This window comes from Marmota flaviventris, chromosome 5 (genome assembly GCF_047511675.1).
Source record: "Marmota flaviventris isolate mMarFla1 chromosome 5, mMarFla1.hap1, whole genome shotgun sequence".
Lineage (NCBI taxonomy): Eukaryota > Metazoa > Chordata > Mammalia > Rodentia > Sciuridae > Marmota > Marmota flaviventris.
Genome location: NC_092502.1, coordinates 109,801,927 through 109,828,060, shown reverse-complemented (window position 1 = coordinate 109,828,060; position 26,134 = coordinate 109,801,927). Strand labels below are relative to the sequence as shown.

Sequence of the window (26,134 nt, the reverse complement as noted above, 5' to 3'; positions counted from 1 at the left end):
AGGAAAATTTTAGGTCAAGTATTAGACTGTTGGAAGCTTGAAACTGGCAATGTAACGAGTATTTATACCACTGAAAGTGACAAATCCTACAAATCAGGACTTTTTTTTCTTTTCATGGAGATCCAGTTTACCTGAACACCTCAGAACTTATCTAATGATATTTTCTATGTTAAACATTAAAATAAAGAACTTTTAAAGACATTCAGTTAAAAATAATAATAAAGCCATTACATGTGAACATAAATATTGTATTTTATTTTATTTCTTATTTTTGGAACCAGGGATTGAACCCAGGAGCACCTAACCACTAAGCCACATTCTCAGCCCCTTTTTAAAAATTTTTTATTTTTTATTTTTTTATTTTAAGAGAGTCTTGATAAGTTGCTGAGGCTGGCTTTGAACTTGTGATCCTCCTGCCTTAGCCTCCTGAGCCACTGAGATTATATAGGTATGTGCCACCAGGCCCAGCTAAATATTATAACTTAAACATACTTTTTTTTTTCCAAACAATAATTTAATGAGAAGATTCACATTGTTTATATTTTTGCAATGTCTTTAAGGACTGACTTAATAGAAGACAGATTTTAATATCTATTTCTGCATGCTTCAGTCAGCTTTTTTTTTTGTTGCCATGATCAAAAGACCTGACAAGAACAATTTTAGAGGAGGAAAAGTTTATTTTGGGATACACAGTTTCAGAGGTCTTTATCTGACAGCTGACTCTATTCTCTGGAGCCCGAGGTGAGTCAGGACATCATGACGGGAGAGTATGGTGGAGCAGCTGGGAGCATGGCACCAGGAAGCAAAGAGACAAATCTTACCATGTCCCCCAATAACCCGCCTCCTTCAGCCACACCTACCTGCCTATAGTCGCCACTCAGTTAATCCCTATTGAGGCTGTCATAACCCAATCATTTTACCTCAACCTCCTTGCATTGTCTCACTCATGAGTTTTTGGGGAATACCTAATAACTAAACCATAACACTGTGTTTAACTTGTTGCATTATCACATCATGTAATCTCTGGAAAACTCATCTGTACTTCTGTGAAAACATCACACCAAAAGAGATGAATAAGGTCTTAGTGTGTTAAGATAGTTTTGATCTCATGGATCTCCTGACTCTGAGATTACTGCATTAGGGCATTTCTCTTTCCTGAAATTGCAGTTCACTTAACCACACCTCCTTCATCGAACACAATTGGCCTTATTTATCCTATGGTTGATTGTTTCTCCATGCACTCAGACACTTAAAAAGCTGGTTCATAAACACTGCCTAACATTTTCCACTTGCTTCTGAAAACCAAGAACATGCTGTTTTCTTAATTTCTTAAATCTGGAAATATAATCTAAAATTTTCCAACTGTATATTCAACAGCCAAGTATTCCATTTCCTCAAAAATACTATTTTTGACTTGGTGGAAAAAAAACACTTTTGTGTTAATAAAATTCAAGTGTGTTTTCTGAACTCAACTGTATCTTGGGGAAAAAAATAACAGAAGAGTATAAAGGTCACTTTCTGGTGAGAGAGAGGATCCTATTTCTGGTGGTCATGAGCTGAGACCATCTGACTTCATTTAATATTTCTATGGACTCAGAAACTTTAAAAGGTCATGTTACCATAACTTAGTTGAAATAATTTTTTTCCCTTTTTTTTTTTATTGGGGATTGAACTCACTCAACCATGAGCCACATCCCCACCCTATTTTATATTTTATTTAGAGACAGGGTCTCCATGTGTTGCTTAGTGCCTTGCTAAATTGCTGAGGCTGGGTTTGAACTCATAATCCTCCTGCCTCAGCCTCCTGAGCCTCTGGGATTACAGGCGTGCACCACCATGCCTGGCTTTGAAATAAATTTTTTCATTGAGTATGAATCCAAAAATACTTCACTAGAAACTTTTTATTGATTTTTCAACTCTCAGAGGTTGAGGGACCCAGGCAGCATTCAACAGCCCAGGATTGTCACTCAGGGCAAAGGGGCAGCACAGTCCCCCTACCAGTGTCCTCCCTGCTCTGATGTTTGTTTCTCACTAGGAAATGACAGTAGACATTAACCTTAATGCTTATAAGCCAGGAATCTGAGTATATTTTAATGATCTAACCTTGAAATTTCCTAAAAAAGAATAAAACAAATAGAAAGCTTATTGCCCAGTGTCTTTGGTAGAAATCATGCTGTATCTTTATATTTTTTAAAATTTTTAAATCTCAACTTGATTTACTAACTCCATTCTCCATGTCCAAAGAAGCTGATCTTTATGGATTATGTCCCCCTGGTTCCCTAAATTTCACACTGTGAGGTTAATAGGAGAGGAGCAATGGGAAGCACCAGGAAGAGATCAGAGGGTCACAGAGAAGGGGTCAGTGTATTCCTGCCTCTATCTCCGGGGGCTTGGGGAGGTAACAGCTTTCCCTAACTACTAGTCTCTGGGGACTTCACCAACCCCTGTAGGTTTCCTTAACCCTGCCCATTCCTCTGCAAATCACCTCTTCACTAAACACTCCTCAGTTAAACCTTTCAAGTGTGCCATCTGGCCAGGACCCAAAAGACATAATAAACTATTCCAAACAGCTATCAAGCAAAAATTTTCATGTTTATTAATACAGGTTACATAATGTTTTTTTAAAAAAGAGAGTGAACATAAAAACTGAAATAATATAATACAATAATGATAATCATATTAAGTCAGAGGCATTTTAATATGTATAGGCTGAATAAACAAGATAATCTACTACTTTAAAAAGTGAATATAGTAACTAGTTAACAAAATAAGTACTAACTTATACTTAAAATACAGTTATATTACTCTTCTGTAAATTATTCTATGATATTTGGAAATATTTTACTCTTTTATTATGTTTTTTATTTATTTATTTATTTATTTTTTGTGGTGCGGGGAATTGAACCCAGGGCCTTTGTGCATGCAAGTCAAGCACTCTACCAACTGAGCTATACCCCAGTCCCTACTTTGCTCATTTAAATAGTTGTGAAGTCCAAACTTTTCCATTTTTCCACTTTTTTTTTTTTTGTTTAAAATATCATTTTTTTTTTAAATCAGGAAAAATAAGATATATTTTAACCTAATTTTCAAATTACTTTGTCTAACCCACAAAAGACTTTCTATGTTCTCAATTATGATGGATTTTTTAAAAATGCTTTTTTAAACAGTCCCTTAATTCTTAAGGAAAGTGAATGGAAAATATAGAAAAATTTTCCTAGATTTCAATGTCAATTCCATTTTCTTCCTAACTAGATGAACATAAATTATTCTTAAAGGAAAAGTTTATTTGAAGCCTGGTGTGATAGCACATGCCTATAAATACCCAGCTACTCAGGAGGCTGAGGCAGGAGTACCAAAAATTTGAGGCCAGCCTGGGCAAGTTAGTGAGACCTAGTCTCAAAATAAAATTTAAATAAAGGGCTGGGGATGTAGGTCAGTGGCAGAGTACTTGCCTAGCAAGCACAAGGCTCTGGGTTCAATCCCCATTTCCATTAGAAAACAAGAACAAAAAATGTGTGTGTGTGTGTGTGTGTGTGTGTGTGTGTGTTTGTGTGTGACAAAGAGAGAGAGAGAGAGAGAGAGAGAGAGAGAGAGAGAGAGAGAGAGAAAGTTGACTTAAGATCTTACTAAACAAAATATTTATAAATAAATAGTATCAAATTAATGTAGAGTGACTTACTTAAGAAACATACACTTCCTGTGTTTTCATCTTAAATTGTAATCACAGGAAGTAGAAACCCAAATGTTCAAAGATCTTTAGATGATAGGTTTGCTTGTGTGAAATGCTTGTTGACATCTGATTAACAACACTTCTTTATATAGGACATATTTATTACATGCATATCACAATCTAGCTATGTGCCTTCTGCATTGCTTTTCTGAGCAAGATCTTAGTCTTATATATTCTGTAGGCCTGGTACCTATCAAAGTGCCTAGGTGCTTCTGTATGAGAGCCAACCTTGCAGGACATCTACTTGACATGAGCATGCCTTCCTTCTCTGTTCCTAAGAGGGGCAGAAAAACCTTTCATAGTTACTACCTCCCAGGATGTCCATCCTGCTTTGCGGATTTCCTATAGATGCGATCAGTTCACAGCTAACCCTTGGGAGTGCCCCAGGAAAATGGAGTGTGGTGGTCTCCAGTTTCTGCTCTCTGGGAGGCTTATCTGGAGGTTTCTGGCCAATGTGCAGCTCTGCCATTTTCTGCTGCTTGGTGTCCTCCATGGGGTGGACATGTGCAGCTCTCAGGGTGGACTGCATAAAAGGCAGTTTACTCACTAGTGGGATTTATGCTCATTTTGGTTCACATAGCCTGTGTATAAAACATCAAAAATGCTACCCATATCAAAATGGGCTTTTCATCTTTTTTGATAATTTTCGACAAGAATTCAAACTTTGATACATATGAAATGAAAAATAGTAAACTTTTCTACACAGAGATAATACCAAACTTTATCCTTCCATGACTCACATATTGTTTCCCAACAATTTCAAAATGCACTTATTTGCAAAAGTTGTGAAGTCCAAACTATGGAATTCCTTACCATTGATGGATATCTTTAGATGTCCAGGGCTAAAGTATACCAACCTAGATGTTTTGCATATTAAGTCAGAGATTATTTCCATAATTGCTGGGAAGAAAATGTGAGTTTCCAAGTGCCTATTTCATACTGCACTGCAAATAATATGTATTTGTGCATATATGTACACATATAAGTCACCTAGATATATCAAAAAGTGACATTCAGTAATTGTAGCACTGGCAGGCAATACTCCCTTGAAGTAACACTGTTTTCTCTTCCTGTTACCTTTTCTGACAATTAAACAACATATATGCTTGATGGCTCTCTTAGGAAGCAGACATGCAAATCATACATTGGTTGTTTTAGACGGTGAAGTAGTTTTTCAAGGGACTAACAGAATCCCCAGGTTATCTACTTTTTAACCTTCTCTTTTTAAGTCAATGTTTATAATTGTCATGAGCATGATGGAGGCATACATCTATTACTGTAAAATGTTGTAGTGGCAAAGCAACACATTTCACACCGATTTCCAGCAGTTCCTTTTCCTAAGTTAACAGCTTTTTGTATATGCTATTATTCAGGTGACTAGAGCACGTATCCATTTTACTTGCCATCAATTGACCACTGCTGTTGTAACTGTTGGGGTCAGAACTTTCTTTACAGCATAAGATACCATAGAGGTGCCTCTGGCACTCAGAGGAAGCATAGTAGTAGATCAAGGGATCAATGCAACAGCTCACGCTGCTGACACAGACACAGAGGAGATAAGCAAAATAGGCAGCCTCTGTGGCGGGGTTATGAGAGAGGAATAAGTAATGCATAATCAGGAGGACATTTGTGGGTCCAAAGCAGAGAATGAAGATGCAGAAGACAGCAGCAGACAAGAACAAAGCCCGAGACTTCTTGCTCCGGTTGGCCACAGCTGAAGAGCTAAGACATCGGATGATCGACACATAGCAGACTGTAGAAATGATCAACGGCACAAAAAAGAAGACAGCCGAGAAGGCTGAGAAGTAATAGGCGTAAAAGCCTTCGAGCAGGGTTTCATTGAGCACATCGTGACAGGTGGTGATGTTGAGTCCCGGGACCTGGGTGGTCTGCTCCTTGAGGAGGAGAGGCACCACCCCTGCGATGGCCATAGCCCAGATGGCCAGACAAGTGAAGGAAGCCCTTCCCAGAGTGCGCCAGGAGAGGGACTGGATGGGATACACCACAGCCAGGAACCGGTCAATGCTTATGACCGTCATGAGCATGATGGAGGCGTACATGTTACAGTAAAACGCTGCAGTGGCAAAGCGACACATTTCAGACCCGAATTTCCAGTCGCTGCCCGAAAAGTAATAGCTGATCTTAAAGGGCAGCACGGACACAAACAGCACATCTGCTGTGGCCAGGTGTAACATATACACCACAGCTGGCTTCTTGATCTTCATCTTCAGGATGAACACAGCGATAGCCATGATGTTCAGGGGAAGGCTGATGATGAACACGCAGGTGTAAACAGAAGGGATAAAGAGAGTCAGCCAGGGGCTGGTCAGGTATCCTGAGGCATCTTTCGAGATGAACACAGGGGGTGGTTTTTGAAGAGGACTGCTTTTATTGAGGGAGACGAATCTGTCTTCCGTTAATGCACTTTCATTTTTCTCTTCATCCTCTCCCAATGGGAAGATTTCAAATCTATCATTGGAATTCCTGAGAAAAAATGACCGGGGATTCACAGTAGCATTTGTTGCTTGTGACTCTGAAAAATAAAAATTTGAAAAAATGAATGAACTAAAAAGGCATGTAAAGAATACATTTTGCTTTTGTTTGTTGTTTTCTTCCTAGCAGAGGGGGTGGTAAAGATCAGTTCATGCCCAGATAAATAATAGGTTTTATATTAGAGAATAAGGTAACTCAAAATATTGTGTCATGTTCTGTTTTGATAGAAGCTAACACTTTTAAAACTCTGTGCCCCAATGGAACTCAGGTGGACGATATACTTTCAGAAAGGCTGAGTCCCTGACATGAAGGAATCTAACAGTATTATCTCCTGTACTACCTTCTGTCTACATACATAAATCACACAATCAGCTTCTATGAATATTCTTCCCTCCATATGCTTTCACGTACACATTTTCACCAGTTAGTTTGTGCCATCCTGTAAAATCAACTGCTAATTGAAAAATCCACATGGAAAGTGAAGGAGAATTCTTAAACACTATAGAGCATGCAACACATTGACCCAGGACTCCCAATTCTAAGACTATTATCCATGTGACTGTAGTTATCCTCTTCTATATTTAGTTTGCTTACATAGTAGGATGCCCAAACCTCTCATGTATATCTGGGTCCTAACCATAGTCCTTCAGGTTATCTCCTCATAAAACCATGAGATATCTATCACCTTAGTCATCATCCTGCCTCCTTCTTGAGGAGGTCAGTACAGCAGTATGTTTTCAGCCATTCACACCAGGCAAGTACCTTGGCTTTTCTCTAGAATGCTACATGCCTCAAGGCACATGCCAGGCCAACCAGAGTTACTACAATAGCAACCAGAAGTCAAAATAAAGGCTGAGCTGTGCATTTCTTCCTTTTATCTCTCTCTTCCACACACACACAAACATCCATCTGAAATGTCAATCAGAGAAAAGCAACACTTAGCAGAGGAAATTAGATAAGCTTTTCCTTCCAAGAAGCTTTGCTAAAATCCTGTCACTGAGGAGACTTGGACAAAGATCCTTTGATGGACCTTGGGAAGCTAAGGTGGGAAGAGAGAAACCACAGAGGAAAAAGAGGAAGGGCTCTATTGCTGAGGGTGCTCACAACAGAGGCTGGACATGTAGGTCTCTGAGAATGATGTTACAGGATTTAAAACTTGGTTGGAAGCTGTCCAAGTATAGAGACTTTTTAAATTTTGTTTTTGTTTTCCAAGCTTGAGTACCCTTTCTGCAAACAAAACTTTACACAGAAAGGCATAATGCAACAAATATTGTTTCCTGTATGGCTCTGTAAGGTCCCCCATATCCAACCAACCCTTAGATAAAAATGATAAACTCTGCACTCTCCCCAACACCCCCATCAATGGTCTGAGAGCTTTATGGTTCACAGGATGGTAGAAAGAGAGGGTGGAGGAAAGAATGGATAAATCTTGGAGGAAAGGGTGGCACCAGGTTCTTATTTTTAGTGACTTTTAGCTTGAGAAATGGCCAAAGTCAGTGTTTGTGATATTGTGAAATACATGTTTGGTCATCCTCCCATTTCCTCCTAGTACACAGTTATTAAAATTCTTGGAATCTCTAAAGTGATAAGAATGTCTTTTGTATGCTAATGAGCTGACTGGTGGTTAATGGCTCCTAGATAGCTTCAGGATGGGGGCTGGTCACAGGGAAGGATTAAGCCATGATTGGAGGGAGAGGATGTAGGAGCTCCATGCCCCTTCCCACAAGACTGGTCCTATGCATCTCTTCCATCTGGCTATTCATCAGTATCCTTGTAATATCCTTTGTAACATATGGGAAAACATAATTAAAACATTTCTGTGTGTTCTGTGAGGCATTCTAGCAAATTAATTGAAACTGAGGAGGAGACCATGGAAATTCCCAATACATAGGTGGTTGATCAGAAGAAGTTCTATAGACACTGTAACATTAAAAGAGAATCCCAGAAAGGAGAAAGCTAAAGAGGGGAAATCCTAAATTCTAGTCTTCTACTTTAGCTGACTATTGAAATTTGCATGTGTAGGGTACATGCAAGTTAACCTTAATAAACAGAAAAGAACTGAAGTGATATTTGAGTGTCTGCTCAAGAGAGTTTGCAGTCTGGATCTAGTCAAATTAACTGACCACTAAGGCAAAAGCACTAATTCTCTTTGAAGGATTATAACAAAATCCAGAGTCTTCATAGCACAACATTGTCCAGAATACAATCCAAAATCATGATAAGAAGAACTGGGAGGTTCTACCAGATCTAACCATCTTTTAGATAAAAATGATAAACTCTGAATCCCTTATCTCATACCATATACAAAAACAAACTCAAAATAGATTTCAACCTAAGCCCTGAAGCTATAAAAGTACTGGAAGAAAACATAGAAAGCTCCATGATATTATTCTAGGTAATGCTTTTATAGATACGGTCCAAGACCACAACAACAAAAGCAGAAATAGTCAAATAAGATGTCTTTAAACTAAAAAGCTTCTGCACAACAAAGAAAACAATCAACAATGAAGAGACAACTTACAGAATGGATGAAAAACATATGTGAATTATATCTGGCAAAATATTAATATCCAAAAGAGAACTAAAACCACTGAATAGCAAGCAAACAAAAATCCCATTAAAAAATGGAAAAAAGAATTGAATAAACATTTCTTTAATGATGACATAAAGCTTATGAAAAACTGCTTAACATCACTAATCATCAGGGAAGTGAAAATTAAAACCACAATGAGATATTCCCCCATTCTAATATCTGTTATAATGGTCATCATGAAAAAAAAAAATGAAAGATAACAAATGTTGGCAAGAATGTGGAGAAAAGAGAATTCGTATACTCTACTGTTAGAAATGTAAATTAGTCCAATCATCATGGAAAACAGTATGGAGGTTCCCAAAAAACTTAAAAATAGAACTACAATATGATTCAGCAATCTTATTACTGAGCATATAACCAAAGGATATGAAATCAGTATGTCCAGGAGATATCTGCACATCCATGTGCAGCACTATTCACTGTAGTCAATATATGTAATCCAGCTAAATGTCAACTGACAGGTGAATGGATAAAGAAAATATGGTGTATGTACATAAAAGCATACTGATAATCCTTTACAAGGAAGGAAAGTGTGTTATTTGGAACAACATGGATGAACCTGGGAGAACACTATGTTAAGTAAAATAAGCCAAACACAGAAAGACAAATAATTACATGCTTTCCCTTATATGTAGAATCTAAAAGGATTAAATTCAATGAGAGGAGAATGGTGGTTACCAGGAACTGAGAGATGAGGTGGTGTTTAGGGAGTGGCTGGGGAGAAATGGTCAAAGGTATAAAATTTCAGTGAGATAGGAAGTTCTAGAAGAACTTTTGTACAACGTGATGTCTATAGTTAACAACAACGTATTGTACATGTGAAAGTTTTAAGAGTAGATTATAATTGTTCTCACCACAAAAAAAATCGTTAAGTATGTCATGTAATGCATATGGTAATTAACTCGATTCAGCCATTCCACAATGTATACATATTTCAAAACATCATGTTATATACAATAAATATATATAATTTTTGTTAATAAAAAAGGAAAATGGAAAAGAATCAATAAAAGATGATCCATTCTCAAGTAAAAAGAATAATCAACGGAAACCCCAAGTAAGAATTTTAAAGGTATCACAACTATATTCAGTGATGTAAACTTTTGACTGAAACAAATTAAAAAATAGGAAATACCAAAAATTAACTAACAAATGGAAGTTGAAAACAAAATAAAATATGTCAACATCAATTAGCAAAATGAAGGGCAAAGCTAGAGTAGTATCAACTCAGAGATAGTAACATGGCAGTGAGAAGCTGAGGTCAAACTACCTTAGCAAGGTCCTTTGTGGTCCCCTGAGAGCCTGGCAGGAAACTGGTCATGGGTGACAGGTAATAGATGTGAGTAATGTGGAACATATGATTAAGGGGATCATTCTATGAACTGGACCTACTGTACTGGCCTCCACATGCTCTGTCTCCAAAAACAATTTACTTGCAGCCCTGCCTGGCTTATGTCAATGGGATATGTTATGTTTCTCAAGAATAATCTATTACCTGAAAGGCTCCTCCCTGCTGACAAAAAGAATACAGATTACCCTGAAGCAGAGGGGTGGGGAGATGGGACTGCTGTGTCCTTTACATAGATCATATTCCACATCTCAGGGTGACAGGATAATTCCCCCTAATCACATAAATCTATAAGAACAAGTTTCAACTAGAATGGGCCAATGTAGGCCAAAGTGACCCAGAGTTGCCCTGGATCTTTAGCATGTCATTACAATAGTAAAATCTTCCTTCCACGGGGCAATACCATGCACAAAGGGGCCTTTGAAGTCTGACCCAATCCTGTTGTCAGAAGTCAAGAGGTAGTCTTGGGGCAGGACTCTCTGGAAACTTCCCTGAGACCCCCAATAAAACAGGAGGGCAGGAAAGTCATGCCCTACCTCTCTGAGAGGACCCATTCTCTTCCTTAAGAGTGTTTCTCTCCCCGCTTTTCCTATCCCTTCTAATAAATACATGCCTACTCAGAGTAACACGTCTGAAATCTTTCCAGTGAGAGTACAAGAAATGGTAGAAGAGGACCTCTGTGGCTGCTTTGGCTTCTTGGTGGGCCCTTGTTCTGTAACAACAGGGAAAGGTCAAATGTTTCCAGTGACACATTTCAGTATATATGCCTCTAGATTGCTCCTCAAGGATAAGAATTATTCCTATTAATATTTGCATTCTAATACTGGCTCTGCTAGGAGCCACTTAAGCTCTCTGAACTCAGCTCAGAATCATTAAAATGGGATTCCAACACACCTATCTGGGCTACACATCTGGCAGCTGGATCAACCCATGTGAAATAGAACATGATCTTACTTCGAAAACTACAAAAATTAAGCAACATAAGAAACTATTATTATCTTTCTCCCACTTCCATGTAGTAGGCTTTTAGACGCGACTGTTTATTTACTCAACTATTTTAAGTTAAAAGAAAGTCTGGCTGGGCATGGTGGTGCACAGTTATAATCCCAGCGATTTGGGAGGCTGAGGCAAGAGGATTGCCAGTTTGAGACAAGCCTCAGAAACTTAGCAAGACCCTGTCTCGAAATAACAAAATGAAAAGGACTGGCAATGTGATCAGTAGTTAAGTGCCCCTGGGTTCAATCCCCAGTACCTGCCCCTCCAACAGAGTCTAGAATTCCCTTGCTCCCTATTTAGCAATATTTACTTTTTCCACATGATTAGGGAATGGACAGGTTTGTAAAATGTATACCTTAGGGAGCTGGAGATATATAGCTCAGTGGTAGAGTGCTTGCCTAGTACATGTGAGGCACTGGGTTGGATTCTTAGTACCACCCTGAGATGTGGAATATGGTTTTAGTTGTGTCCATCTACAACTAAAAAAATATATCAAATAAAAAGTATATACCTTAGGGTTCTAAGCTATGAATCAAAATTTCAAATTTACACCTTTTCTAGATGCATCACTTGTTTTCCTCTGTGATACAACTAATTTCCTCTGTATTCACCTTGACCCTAACATTTGATAGCCACTATGGAATGTGAAGCTACCCTCAAGGTCGTGATGAATGTGTGGGAGCGGAAAGAAAAAAATGAATGGGTTCTGGTACTTTAATACCACAAAGACATGTATCTGTGAAAACAATGACCAGAGGAACCTTAAGAGAATGTGACTTGCCACTGCAGTTTTGTAAGCCTGACCAGACAGGATTTTTGTGATTCAGAGAGGAAAAAACTGCACATGAGCATGCACATCTGTGTGTACACACACGTGAATCAAGCTGATACCTTGATGAGTGAAATGATTTGAAAACTACTGAATACTCCTAAGTTTCTTAGATACTAACACTGAGTCTGGAAATAAAATTGTTATTTGGCTTCATTCTGTGTTTAGTAATATGTATTTGTTGGGCAATGCAGTGTTTATGACAGGAACATTATACCCAGGGAAACACCCAATGTGGATAAGCTAGAACCCAGGAGGAATGCATAATCCCTTGACTAAATATCATTGGTTAAGGTGCTACCTTTTGTACTATAGGTTTGATATGTTATATTTTTGTGAAATTAAAGAGGGCCAAAATCTCCCCCTCCAAAAAATATACATATACAACAGCAACAACAACAAAAAATTCCAAACCAAGTAAGGTGACTAGGTACTTCCAACTAGCTCAAGTTTCCCAGGCTGAAATTCAAGTTTGCATATCTCCTTTCCTTACTGCTCTTGTACAGCTCAGCAGTCAAGAAGAAAGTGAATGTCAGTGAGCTGAAAGCACTTGTAATTCATCTGTGCTTTTTGTTAAGCTATGGTTTCACCACAAAAAAAAAAAAAAAAAAAAGGCGACACAGTCTTGAAATCATTTCTCATACTTCTCACTAAGCTTCACGAATACAGGTTCTCTAAATGCTTCTAGAGTGCTTTTGTTGTTGTTTTAGTGGCAATGGAGCATAAACCCAGGAGCCCTCCACCACTGAGCTACATCCTAGCTCCACTTTTATTAAATTTTATTTTGAGACAGTGTCTCACTACATTGCTGAGGGTGGCCTTTAATTTGTGATCATTTTGCCTCAAGCCTTGGGATTGATAGGATTATAGGTGTGCCATCATACCCCACTATATAGTGGTTTTATTATTGAAGACAGCAAATTACTCACCTAAACATGAACCCAACTCTGAAGACTTCAAATTTGTGAGTCAGACAATGCCTGTTCTGGCTTTGATGAAATCTGGCCTGGAAGCAGAGTGGTGACTAGGTGCTCTTTCAATGTCCCATTTGACCCTGGGATTGATACCATGCCCACAACAGCTGGCCCTGGCTGTGACTCAGAGTTCTGTCCCACAGAGCTTATGCTTTTGGGGAATTAACCAAGCAGAAGTCCTAGGACTCTGACCACATTCCCACAAAGAGCAGGTCAGTTGTGATCTGCACTTTTCAACGTGAAACAACACAGTCTAAAAAGAAATGAAGAGGAGGATGCTGGAAACATAATAAAAACATACAAACTCCATCAAGTGGAAAACAGCAGCATCGCTGGAATGTTCCACTCCCTCTAATCAAACAAATACCACTCTCCAGTGGTAAGAACTAGGGCTCCTTAAAGAAATGGCTGGTTTCAGATCTGGAGTGGGAAATACACAAGATAAGCCTTCAAAGAATATTAGGGTTAGGTTAGAAAGACTGTGAAGTCAAACCAAAGGGGATCCCATGGGCCAAAGAACTGACCATTTGATCACCCAAATAATAATGGTGGAAGTGAATTGAAATACTATATATGTTAAGATCCATAAATTCAATTTGCAGTCACCAGATCTGGTATGCAAGAGCTGAGACAGATGGCCCAGTTTATTTGATAAATAAACAACAATTAAAAAAGGGGTAGGGATGTGCTAAACCCTGGGTTTGATCCCCAGTACAGCCCCCCAAAAAGGAGTTGGGGAATAGGAGACAGTTACAGACTAAGAAATTTTTGAGGGGGCTGGGGATGTGGCTCAAGCAGTAGCACGCTCGCCTGGCATGAGTGCGGCCCGGGTTCGATCCTCAGCACCACATACAAAACAAAGATGTTGTGTCTGCCAAAAGCTAAAAAATAAATATTAAAAATTTCTCTCTCTCTCTCTCTAAAAAAAAAAAAAAAGAAAGAAATTTTTGAGACATAAGGATAAAATGCAAAAATGGACCTTCTTTGGTTCTGATTTTTTTTTTTTTTTTTTGATATGGAGAATGAACTCAGGGGCACTCAGCTACTAAACCACATCCCTAACCCTATTCTGTATTTTATTTCGAGACAGGGTCTCAGTGACTTGCTTAACACCTTGCTTTTGCTGAGACTGGCTTTGAACTCGTGATCAGCCTCCTGAGTTGCTGGGATTACAGGCATGCGCCCCTATTCCCAGCTTTGATGCTGATTTGAACTAACAAACTGTTGACAGGCATTTATGAGACATCAGGAAAATTTGGACATATACTGAATATTAGGTGATATTAAGGTGTTCTAATGGTACTGCATTTATGCAAAAAAAAAAAGAGTTCTAATCTAATCTCTAGAGATATGTACTGATGTATTTAAGGCAAAATGATATGATGTCTGAGATTTACTTTAAAATTCTCTGGGTGGGGAATCATATGATCATCTCAATAGATGCAGAAAAAGCATTTGACAAATACAACACCCTTTCATGTTCAAAACTCTAGAAAAATTAGGGATAACAGGAACATATCTCAACATCATAAAGGCTATCTATGCTAAGCCCCAGGCCAACATCATTCTAAATTGAGAAAAATTAAAGACATTCCCTCTAAAAACTGAAACAAGACAGGGATATCCTCTTTCACCACTTCTATTTAACATAGTTCTTGAGACACTGGCCAGAGCAATTAGACGAAAGAAATTAAAGGAATACACATAGGAAAAGAAGAACTTAAACTAGCACTATTTGCTGACGATATGATTCTATACCTAGAAGACCCAAAATGTTCCACCAGAAAACTTCTGGAACAAGTAAATAAACTCAGCAAAGTAGCAGAATATAAAATCAACACCCATAAATCAAAGGCACTTCTGTATATCAGTGACAAATCCTCTGAAAGGGAAAAAAGGAAAACTACCTCATTTACAATAGCCTCAAAAAAGATAAAATACTTGGAGATCAACTTAACAAAAGAGGTGAAAGATCTATACAATGAAAACTATGGAACTCTAAAGAAAAAAAAAATCAAAGAAGACCTTAGAAGATGGGAAGATCTACCTTGCTCTTGGATAGGCAGAATTAATATTATCAAAATGACCATATTACCAAAAGCAATCCCAATCAAAATCCCAATGACATTCATCTTAGAAATAGAAAAAGCAATCATGAAATTCATCTGGGAAAATAAAAGACCCAGAATAGCTAAAGCAATCCTTAGCAGGAAGAGTGAAGCAGGTGGCATCACTATACCAGACCTTAAACTATACTACAGAGCAATAGTAATAAAAACAGCATGGTATAGGTACCAAAACAGATTGGTAGAACAATGGTACAGAATAGAGGACACAGAGACTAACCCACAAAATTACAATTATCTTATATTAGACAAAGGTGCCAAAAACATGCATTAGAGAAAAGAGGGTCTCTTCAACAAATGGTGCTGGGAAAACTGGAAATCCATATGCAACAAAATGAAATTAAACCCCTATCTTTCACTATGCACAAAACTCAACTCAAAGTGGATCAAAGACTTAAGAACTAAACCAGAGACTCTGTGTCTAATAGAACTAAACCAGAGACCCTGTGTCTAATCTTCATCATCTTGGATTAGGCCCCAACTTCTTTAATAAGAGTCCTATAGTGCAAGAATTAAAACTAAGAATCAATAAATGGGATGGATTCAAATTGAAAAGCTTCTTCTCAGAAACAGGAACAATGAGGTAAAGAAAGAGCCTACAAAATGGTAGCAAATTTTTACCACATGCACATCAGAAAAAGCACTAATCTCAAGGGTATACAAAGAACTCAAAAGACTTAACACCAAAAAAAAAAAAAAAAACAAAACCCAAATAACCCAGTCAATAAATGGGCCAAGGAACTGGATAACTTTTAGAAGATGATATACAATCAATCAACAAATATATGAAAAAATGTTCAACATATCTAGCAATTAGAGAAATGCAAATCAAAACTAAGATTTCATCTGACTCCTGTCAGAATGGCTATTATGAGGAGAAACAACAATAAGTGTTGACAAGGATGTGGGGAAAAAGGTACACTCAAATATTGCTGGTGGACTGCAAATCGGTGCAGCCAATATGGAAAGCAGTATGGAGAGTCCTTGAAAAACTGGGAATGGAATCACCATTTGACCAAACTATCCCTCTCCTCAGTCTATACCCAAAGGACTTAAAAACAGCATACTACAGGGAACAGCCACATCAATGTTTATAGAAGCACATTCACAATTCACAATAGCTAAACTGTGGAACCAACCTAGATGCCTTTCAGTAGATGAATAAATTTTTAAAAATGTGGCATTTATACACCATGGAATATTACTCAGCAATAAAAGAGAATAAAATCATGGCATTTGCAGGTAAATGGATGGAGTTGGAGCAGATAGTGCTAAGTGAAGTTAGCCAATCCTGAAAAACCAAATGCTGAATGTTTTCTCTGATATAAGGAGGCTGATTCATAGTGGGGTAGGGAGGGGGAGCATGGGAGGAATAGACGAACTCTAGATTGGGCAGAGGGATTGGGGGGAAAGAGAGGGGGTAGAGGGTTAGAAATGATGGTGGAATGTGATGGACATCATTATCCAAAGTACATGTATGAAGGCAAGAATTGGTGTAAATATACTTTGTATACAACGAGAGATATGAAAAATTGTGCTCCATATGTATGAATTGTAATGCATTCCACTGTCATATATAAAAATTAATTTTAAAAATTTATACAAAAAAATTAAAATTCTCTGGTTGAGGGAGGAGGAAAAGTAAAGGAGGGAATAGGTAAAACAAGACTGGGCATATGTAAATTATGTTGTAGCTGGATAATGGTAATGGGAGGTTAATTACATTGCTCATTTTGAAGTAAGTTTGATAACTTTCACATTAAATTTTAAAAAAATCAAAGCAAATATTTTAGGCTATTTATCTATCACTAAAAATTAAGGGTAAGGATTTTTGGTTTTGTTTTTCTTTTATCTTAGTTCTGAAGGGGAAAAGTTTCTTTTGACTTAATTCTGAAGCGAAAATGTTTTCATGAGCATAATTTTACATTTGGAGAATTCAATTGATACCAACTCTTCAAAGCCTTTTTTGGAATATAGAGAAATTGGTGTATGAAAAAAAACCCACTAACAGTTGTTGAATATCTACTAGGACAATATGCTTCACTGACCTTATATCATGTAATATTATGAAATAAGCATGATAACCCCCATTTAAAAAATGACAATATGGAGGCACAAAAGGGCTAAGAAAATAACTCAAAGTCACACTGCTAATAAGCAGAGGAGCCAGAATTTGAACTTAGATTTGCCTAGCTCCAAAGCTCATACCCTCTGACCATAGAGAACCATCCTCTCTCTTTAAAACATTTGATTTATAACCTACATCTAAAATAGCACCTTTTTTTTTCCTCTCACCATTTCACCAAACAAATGAATCTGCCAATCCTTTTAGCTATAGCAGGTCGGGTGTGGATATGTGTATGATTCCTGGCCATAGTTGTTGCCTGGGCATTCTAGAGTCCTGCTGACCTTGGCTCCATACCAACCACATGCCAACAATTCAGCCTTTACAGACAGAACAAATGTGTGGAGATGTTCAAGGTCATGAACTTAGAAAAACAAATCTTTAAAGTATTGTTCTGGATGGGGCAGAAGCAAGTACAGTGAGTGAGCAAAAATCTCTGCTGCAAAAAAAGCACAACTAGAGGTAGAATACAGTAAACACTGGCTTCAGGACCAAGATGGGGCTCTCACTAAAGGAAGCTGCCTCTCCCCCCCAAGCCACGGCCAGGAGCAGGGGTTCCTCTGGAAGCTCAGGCGAGCAAGCCTAGGAGGAAGCTGGGAGTGGGAAGGGTACAGGAAATAAATGTAGCTGTATTCAAAGACATAGCAGACACACTATGTTATACAAGTTCCCATAAAGACACATAAGGGAAGTGTGTGGGGTCCTTGCCTTTGGTGGCTGGAGGCAGGAGCCTGACCTGGGGTTAGGATGTTAGCAGGCCTTCCCAGAAACCACTCATTCCCTGGTTTTCCCCATCCCTCCAGGTCTGTTCTCCACCTAGAGTTACAGCTCCTGAGTTCTCCACTCTCCAACAAGACAGCAAGCTGAAAGGAAAACTAATTCACATTCAAGGGTGTTACTGATCACCTGTTCTTCCAGGGCTCCATCAGTCTCCACCCTCTAACCCACCCAAGTCCTTCTGCAGTTTGTAAACTTGAGCTCAAATACATTAGGTCCTAGAATATGATAGGAACAATCACAAACAGCACTTTGGGGAAAGCAGAGTTCTTCTTGTGAAGCTAATGAGGCTTTTGATTCTGCTACCAAGGAACAATTCATCATACTTGCTGCATTATAACCCCCATTTAATAAATGTTTTAAATTATGGTAGAGACATAGTAGTATCTATGAAATTAATTGATTAATTAATAAGGTTGCAATGAATGTTTTTTTAAACACTTATTTTTATGTTGTAGGTGAACATAATACCTTTATTTTATTTTTATGTGGTGCTGAGGATCGAACCCAGTGCCTCAGGCATGCTAGCGAGTGCTCTACCACTGAGCCACAGTTCCAGCCGTTTTTTTTTTTTGTTGTTGTTGTTTTTTTTTAATTTTAGACAGGGGTTTCGCTATGTTTCCCAGCTTATTCTTGAACTCGGGATAAATAATCCTTCTGCCTCAGACTCCTGAGTAACTGGTACTATATGTGTGTACCATTACACACATATACTTTCAGTTATGCTTTTAAAAAACAGAATAGTGTAGAAAATATCAGAATGTACATCATGTAGTAAAGGTGAAAACTGTCTGGTAAAACTTTTGTTTCATACTCATACATACATATGGTGATCTAAGCATATGTATTGTACACATACCCTGACTGCTTCACAATGTAAAGTACATTTCTTATAGTTCTTTGTTAAATAGCAAAAAAAAAAAAAAAAAAAAAAAAAAAGGCAAGATAAACACTTCTATAGTACTAAAATATCTGACTTCCAAATTATCAGACTCAAAATATATAAATAGGTTATATAATATCCTTTCTTAAAGTTATATAAATTTAATCGGTTTTCAAGTGCAAATTGCAGATTATTCCTATCATTTCAAATGGTTAGTTATTTCTGAAATCAAATATAATTATAAAGGCCTGTAATGGCATTTTTAAAAATATTTAACTTTTAGTTATAGTTGGACACAATACCTTTATTTTATTTATTTATTTTCATGTGGTGCTGAGGATTGAACCCAGGGTCTCACTTATACTAGGCAAGCACTGGACCGCTGAGCCACAACCCCAGCCCTGTAATGGCATTTTAAGTGACAAAACTTCATTGATTGCCTTGGGATAGAAAATGAGGACCTTGACTTCAATGAGTTCTGTCATGACAGGGTCAATGTGAGGGAGAGTATTTGGGGAAGGGAAAGCTTAAACCCAGAAAAACATCTTAGTCTATAGAAAACACTGTTTACTGACAACTCTAAGGAGAAGAAAAAGGGAGGAATAAGCAGAATTAAAGCAACCACAAAAGAGAGAAACAGAAAATTTTGAATGTTAATACTACAGAGTTCCTAATACTGGCATCATACTAAAAAATAAAACAAAGGACATGGTTCCTAATGACTTTCCTGGCAATTATGTGTCATTGGTAGCATCTGCAATGGAAGGGGGAGCCCAGGTACTCATGAAACCTAGTGAAAGGGGAGTTCCCCAGGCAAAAAATGCCATATTTTATGATTCCATTTATATGATATATCGATAAAGGGTAAATCCATGGAGACAAAAAGCACATTGGTCATTTCCAGAGAGTAGGGAAAAGGGGGACTGCTTAATGAGCATGGAGTTTCTTTTTGGTGCAATAACAATATTTTAGGACAAGGCAGAGGTGGTAGCTATATAACATGGAAAATGTATTAAATGTTGCTGTACTGTATACTTTAAAGTGGTTAATTTTATGTTATAGGAATTTACCCTAATTAAAAAAAAAAATAAAGGAAGGTGAGAGACAGGTCAGGAAGGAAGGAAAAAGGAGGGGTGGAGAGGGAGGGGAAAGGAGTACCTAAGGAAAAGAGGGTCAGGGTTTCTAGTAGGGTCCTGCTACCCTATTGTCTTGGGGTCCTTCTGCTCAAGCCCCAGTTGAGCTCCAGTGTGTGAGGGTGATAGGCACAGAGGTGAAATGATTGAGGGGGAGGGAAAGAGCAGAAAAGGTCCAGGGAAGGAGAATGGCCGTAAGCAGTTTGGAAAAGGGGAAAGTTCAGAGCTGCTGAGAAAGAGCAAGTTAGTGTTCACAGCACACTGGACCGTTGAGACATGAAGGCTCAGATATGCTGAAGCTGAAGATGAAGGGAGTGGAAAGGCAACCAGCAGAGATATCATGAGAGAATCCTTGGAAGGGGGCTGAGAACAGGTCCCTAAAATTCCTCCATACAAAGTAAAAGTGGGCAAATTAGGAGACAACATACTATGTCAATGTCTTATAAAAATAAACGCAAAGCCACTAAGGAATACAAGAGGAGAGAGAGCGCACATAAGTGTGTGCACACACTAAGTAAATAAATAAATAAGTAAATAAATGTTAGGGTAGAAAATTCCTTGCTGGCTCCTAAGAAATCTTACTGTTAGGGGCTTTTTTCCCCATTTCTTTTTTCTTTCTGTGGTACTAAAAATGGCTTCATATAGGCTAAGTGCTATACCACTGAGCTACATCACTTAGCACTTCATGCTTTATAGAACTTTCTGGTCTGCTTAGGGCAGAATCACTGCCCAATTTTGGGTCTTTCTGTTAAGGCTCAGGATCACCACCTCTGAGTAACAGCCAATTGATTAGCATTTTCAAGAGTAGGGGTCTATTTATAGCTTTTCTTACCATTGGTTAGCAAAAGTGAATGGCAGAATATCACAGTTCATGCATGATTGTTTACTAAATGCCTCTCTTCTCTGGGCTTGATCTGGCTTCCCAAGTCATTGGGGCACAGACTCTACCCTCTAGAGGTACTGGGAGCACAATGGGGTTACTTCTGTATTGTAAGAGGGGCTGGGAGATAAGATGGTTCCCTCTCTGTAGGGAGAAGTAGGGAAAGCTTGTACTCATGAAAGAATGGCCTGTGATCAAGTCCCAATTCCACAAGTCTCTGCTAGACTTATGACTAGACTTTTGACTTTACTATTCTGGGTCTCAGTGGCCTTACCTGTAAAGTGGGGATGACATCTACCTGAAAGGTTATTGTGCCACAAGTAAGGTAATCTATGTAACACACCCAAGCAGCTTTCAGCTGTGATAGATGCTTCATATAGGACACGTGTTTTTAACTGAGGACAAATATGTGAGGTATGAGGAGGGCGTTCTGGCCAGACAGAGTGAAATGGGGACAGAAGCCAGAGAAAGCATAGCTCCTTGGGGGAGGAAGTAGAAGGTAGAGCTTGGTGAAGTGGAGGATATATAATAGGGGTGCTGAACAGAGGCTGGGAACCCATCTTGCCAGGGAAAAGATACTTACTACCTGCAAAGGACCTGGGCTTGACCCCGTGAGTAGGAGAGCAGCACATGAAAATACCCACTCAGTATGCCTACCACGGTTGCCACTAAGTGTTCTTGAACACTTTAAACTTACAAAATTCATAAACAGCACCTTTTCACTCTTGGACACTGGCCCTCTTTAATCAACTCACATTATCTCTCTTAGATTGCTTGGCCAATGGAATGTAAAATGTTTAATGAACTTACAAGTTTCTCAACAAGTATCTGCTGAGTGAATGTTTATTCTAGACTGCATGAGGACAAGTGGAAGTTATAGTTTTAGTTGGTCAATGAGATGAGATACCCACAAAGTGACAAGGGAATGCCAAAAAAAAAAAAAAAAAAAAAAAAAAACCACTGCAGAAAAGCTCAGATTGGTGGGCAAGGCCAGTCCTGGAAGGGTTTTACAGTCCTTCTCAACACATACAGCTGATGATCATGAGCAATAAGCTGGCAACCCAGCTGTGGCTTATCAAGGGCCAGGGAGGAATTGCTGGCTGGTGGGAGAGGTCCCTGTACCACTATTTTATGACAGACACTTTTAGAACTGCCAGTTCACAGTGATAATATAAGAAGCAGACCTATTTTTGTTTGATTTTATTAGTGACTTTAAACTCTCTAAAGACAAAGTCCCACTTACTGCCTAAACTCAGCATGGGAAGACCATTCCAATACCTCTCTTTCCCATTTGGCAAGGCACTGTCTCTGGGAATAAGCAAAAGGGGATAAGCCCCTATCTTAATTTTTTTTGTGAGGGTGAAGTGAAACAAGCTAAGAGGAAATTCCTCTTGGCCCAGGGTTTGATATTGACTTGAAACATACTCCTTTTTTCCTTCTATCTGGCTTTCTTTTCGCCCTCCCTAAATGGTTCCACAATCCAGTGTGGATAAATTAGCCAATGTTTAGTCAGTTTCCATCTGTAGCAGTGCTGTCTCTTAGTACGCTACCATCCCTTCCAGGAAAATGTAAAAAAACTGGGTCAGAAACTGGCAGCTTTTAACTTCATGTCCTAAAAGGGACCAAAAATCTCACTGGGGGACTACTGTGAACAAGGGTGGTTACTGTGGATATGGCACTTGTGTATCCCTGTACTTTGCCCCAAATCTCAAACAAAAATTTATACTGTCAAGAGCTTGTCCCAAAATAAAGTTGAGCAAATCACACAATGTTATGTGTAATCATAGATCACCACAATTTTTCAGGAGTTCTCCATGCTTCACCCACATTGGTGGTAATGTTCATATTTTCCACAAGCAGAATGGCTAGTTGCTGCTAAACTTTGAGCTCTTAAGTTGTCCCCAAAGCATCCCCTCAAATACCCTGAACAAAGAGGGAGAGCAGAGAACATGCTATGTCTTTGTCACCTCTTAATCTTGATGTGTGGAAGGAATACAGAGTGCGCTTTCTTTCACCCGATAACAAGAAAATCCACTAGATTTTCTTCTGCATAAAAAAAAGTCCAAAGTTGCTGAAGTACTATCGCTATTAAGAAATTAAAAACATTTTTCTTACTTTCTAATTAGTTCCTTTGTAGGCTGAAAACAACTCTACTGCCTGGTTTGAAGGGAGGGAGAATAGAAAACATGTAACTAAATAAATGGACCAAGTGTATTTATTTGTTCAAGAAGACAGAATTTTAAAAATATATTCGTGGGGAACATATTCTAAGCTAGTAACCTCCTTGCAGTAGAAAATAAATTCCCGTTAGGAAAAATTGATCCCTCTGATAGTGTCAGAGGCAGCTTGGTTCTGGGAGGGGTCGATTTCCTCAACCCGGAAAGAAGGGATTACTGGTAACAAAGTCTTCCAAGCACCCTCACCAGCCAGTGGCTACAATGTTACCCCCAGTCTAGGGAACCTCCGGAATACCCCGGGGCAAGGCCTTTCTGGGGACTGTTGGTCTCGATTGTCTGCTAAAAGTGCCTAGGGCTTTCTTTACAAGACTCCCCCTACCCACCCACCCCCAACCTCGCGCTCCCTACCCAGCCAACCCTAGAACAAGGTGCAAGAAAAAAGAATTCCAACAAAGCAAAACTCCAGCGGGAGCGGTTCTCCACTTTACAAAGAAACTGAAACGTTTATTGGTGGAGCGACGCGAGACCCTTTGTTTTGGGGGGTGGTCTTGAGAGAAACAGGCCTCACAATGACAGCAAATGCAATGCTCCAGGAGAACCGGCCCCCTCTTTCCTATCCAACACCCCGCGGCAGACTGCTCAAAAATCAAGTCCAAAGGGGCATTGGCGGAGCCCAGAATGGGGTTTGCTGGGGTGGCACGTCCCACCTAGATATCACTAGGGGAGACTCCGGATCTCAGCCTAAATGCCAGTTTGGTTTCTGAAGGAAACTGAGGCAGGGGTGCTGCCAGGGACAACCCCTGAAGGAACAGGGGCAATTCTTACCAAGGTAGCCCGCATCAGCGTCCCTCCATCTCCTGCCCGATCCACTCTCCCTGCTGATCTCACCTGGCTTGCGGCCTCGGATGCGGGCCGACAGCAGGGGGCCGCACAGACTGAGGCCGGCGGCGACCAGCAGCAGCCGCCGCGGCCCCATTGTCCCGAGGCTGGCGCGGCTCCGCGCGGTGCTGCTCCTGGAAGTTGCCTCGCTGCGGGCGGTTTGGCTCAGCTCCGCTCGGCCCTCTCGCTTTTCTTCTGGACGAGTGGAGCTGCGGGTTGGTGCCGGAGGGCAGAAGACTTCCTGAGGCAAAAAGAAGAGAGAGACTTGGGCGTCCTCGGCGGGCGGTGTGTCTGGCTGCAGCTGGGAGAGCGCAGGGCGGGCGCTGACGGAGATGGGGGCGGGACCCGGCGCGCGGCGCGAACTGAGCTATTCCAGAGTGGCGCCCCCAGGCGCGCATCGTGAGCCTCCTAGCTGTCGCCCACTCCAGCTGCAGGGAACCTCCGCCACCCCCGTCAACCCTTCCAGCACTGTGCACCACAGCCCTGCGCGCTTTTTCGCGGGCCCGGGCCGTGCCACTGCCAGGCTGGGGAGACCAAAAGTCACGGTCTCCTCTGGGCGCCGTTGCCCTGAGAGGCTGTCAATGGCTCAGAATGGCGGGGTCCTGGGGCGACCCGTGCAGCTCGTAGGCTGCTCCCTTGGCCTGTCAGAAACCTCCCGACCACGCCGACTGGGACCGTGGTGTCTAGGATGCCCCCAAGGATCGCGGCCTCCGCGGTCCCGGCCAAAACTTTCCTTCCTCTCTCAGGGCATGGAACCTTGTGCCAAGCGGTGTGGCCGCTTTGGGCAGTTTGGTATCTAGCTAAAACCTCGGGAGTTGTTTCTGTTTCTGTAATTTAGGGATAATGGATTTAAAAGTTTATAGTGTAGTCACAGGAGTGTCCCCAAATGTTTGGACAGAATTCGTGACATGTAAACTTCTTTTCTCTTTATTTCACGGCATTAGACATTTTATAGTCCGATGCTTGTTCTTTCACAGACACGCTGCCTACTGCGGCCGTCCGATCTAACCAACTCATACCCAAGCGCAGCTTCTCCTTCCTTCCTCCCGTAAGACTGCAATTTCTGCCTTCCTCTCTGGACAGGTGCTCTCCCACTGCCCCCTGGATGCCCACCTTCGGGGATGCCATGGGCACCGGGTGGTGCTCTGGCACCTCCACGGTGAGAGATGTCCACAGGGCGAAGCGCCCTGGAAACTTTTTTTTTTTTTTTTTTTAAGAATCCTTCTTGAATGCTATTATGACTTGGGATAATTCACATCTTGGAGCAGGAGACACTCAGCAACTCTCTAAGAGATCTTTAGGGGACTTGGATTATGAGGCTCAGAAGGGAGGAGCACTCAGTTTATTTTGCTTAGAGTCTGATGAGCGCGACTTTTAGACCGCAACAGGAAGTGGGTACCCCAAAGAGGCTGTTTCTAGGAAAGTTCAGCCGCAACCCTGGGCCTCTCACCCCAGGGCACTGATGGCTGCAGTTCAAAGTCATTGGTCAAGGTCCTAAGGCTTTTTATAAAGGGAGTTTTGCATGAAGATAGTGTCATTCCTCAACTAGATCCCTGACACTTTAACCAAAGGAGAAAATAGGAGCAGAGACCATCTTCTCCCCTATATTCCTCCATCATCCTCACAGCACAGTGCCTTGTTGTACACAGAAGTTGCTCAATAAGTTATGGAGTTACCCAGTTAATTAATACTATTTAAGATCTTCCCTGATTCAAGCACTCAGGAAAACATATCCAAAAAAAAAAAAAAAAAAAAAAAGGTGTGGGCCATCAAAATTGTATATTTGTGCACCCACTATTGTGTTGCTTTTTTTCACTATTAACTTTAAGATTCATTGTTTTAACTTATGATCACAAGCAGGCAAAGAATACTGCCAATTAACCTGGGACATACCATTCATTTTAAGAAATACTACAATTTCAGCATAGTTAGACATAAGAGGGCATTTTAGAATCAAGGAAATACAGTGTCAAGTATCAAAGTAATAAAATGTGATATTTCTGACACTTCAAGTATATAAAATAGAAAGTCCAATAGTCAACCCTCATCTATGGAAAATGTGTTCCAAGATCCCGGATGGATGTCTATAATCTGAATAATATCAAGTCCTATATACAGTGTACCACCGTGCTTTTTCCCTATTTCCCCTGCAGCGTGGCCCCATAGTGCCAGAGTTAGTCTGTTCTTTTGT

At 40.0% G+C, this 26,134-nt stretch overlaps 1 protein-coding gene across 2 annotated transcripts; it reads right to left on the bottom strand.

Moving 5' to 3' along the window:
• Positions 1-2,609: 2,609 nt before the first annotated feature.
• Positions 2,610-24,247, bottom strand: F2r (coagulation factor II thrombin receptor). 2 transcript variants are annotated; one of them, XM_071612523.1, is made up of 2 exons: positions 23,890-24,247; positions 2,610-6,263 (listed from the first exon to the last, which is right to left on the bottom strand). In XM_071612523.1, the coding sequence occupies exons 1-2, from the start codon at positions 24,038-24,040 to the stop codon at positions 5,068-5,070; spliced, it is 1,347 nt and encodes a 448-aa protein (XP_071468624.1). In that variant the 5' UTR covers positions 24,041-24,247; the 3' UTR covers positions 2,610-5,067. The 2 variants fall into 2 exon arrangements, with proteins under 2 accessions (XP_071468624.1, XP_027783606.1); XM_027927805.2 differs by having other exon boundaries at positions 23,953-24,247.
• Between the last annotated feature and the right edge of the window lie 1,887 nt (positions 24,248-26,134).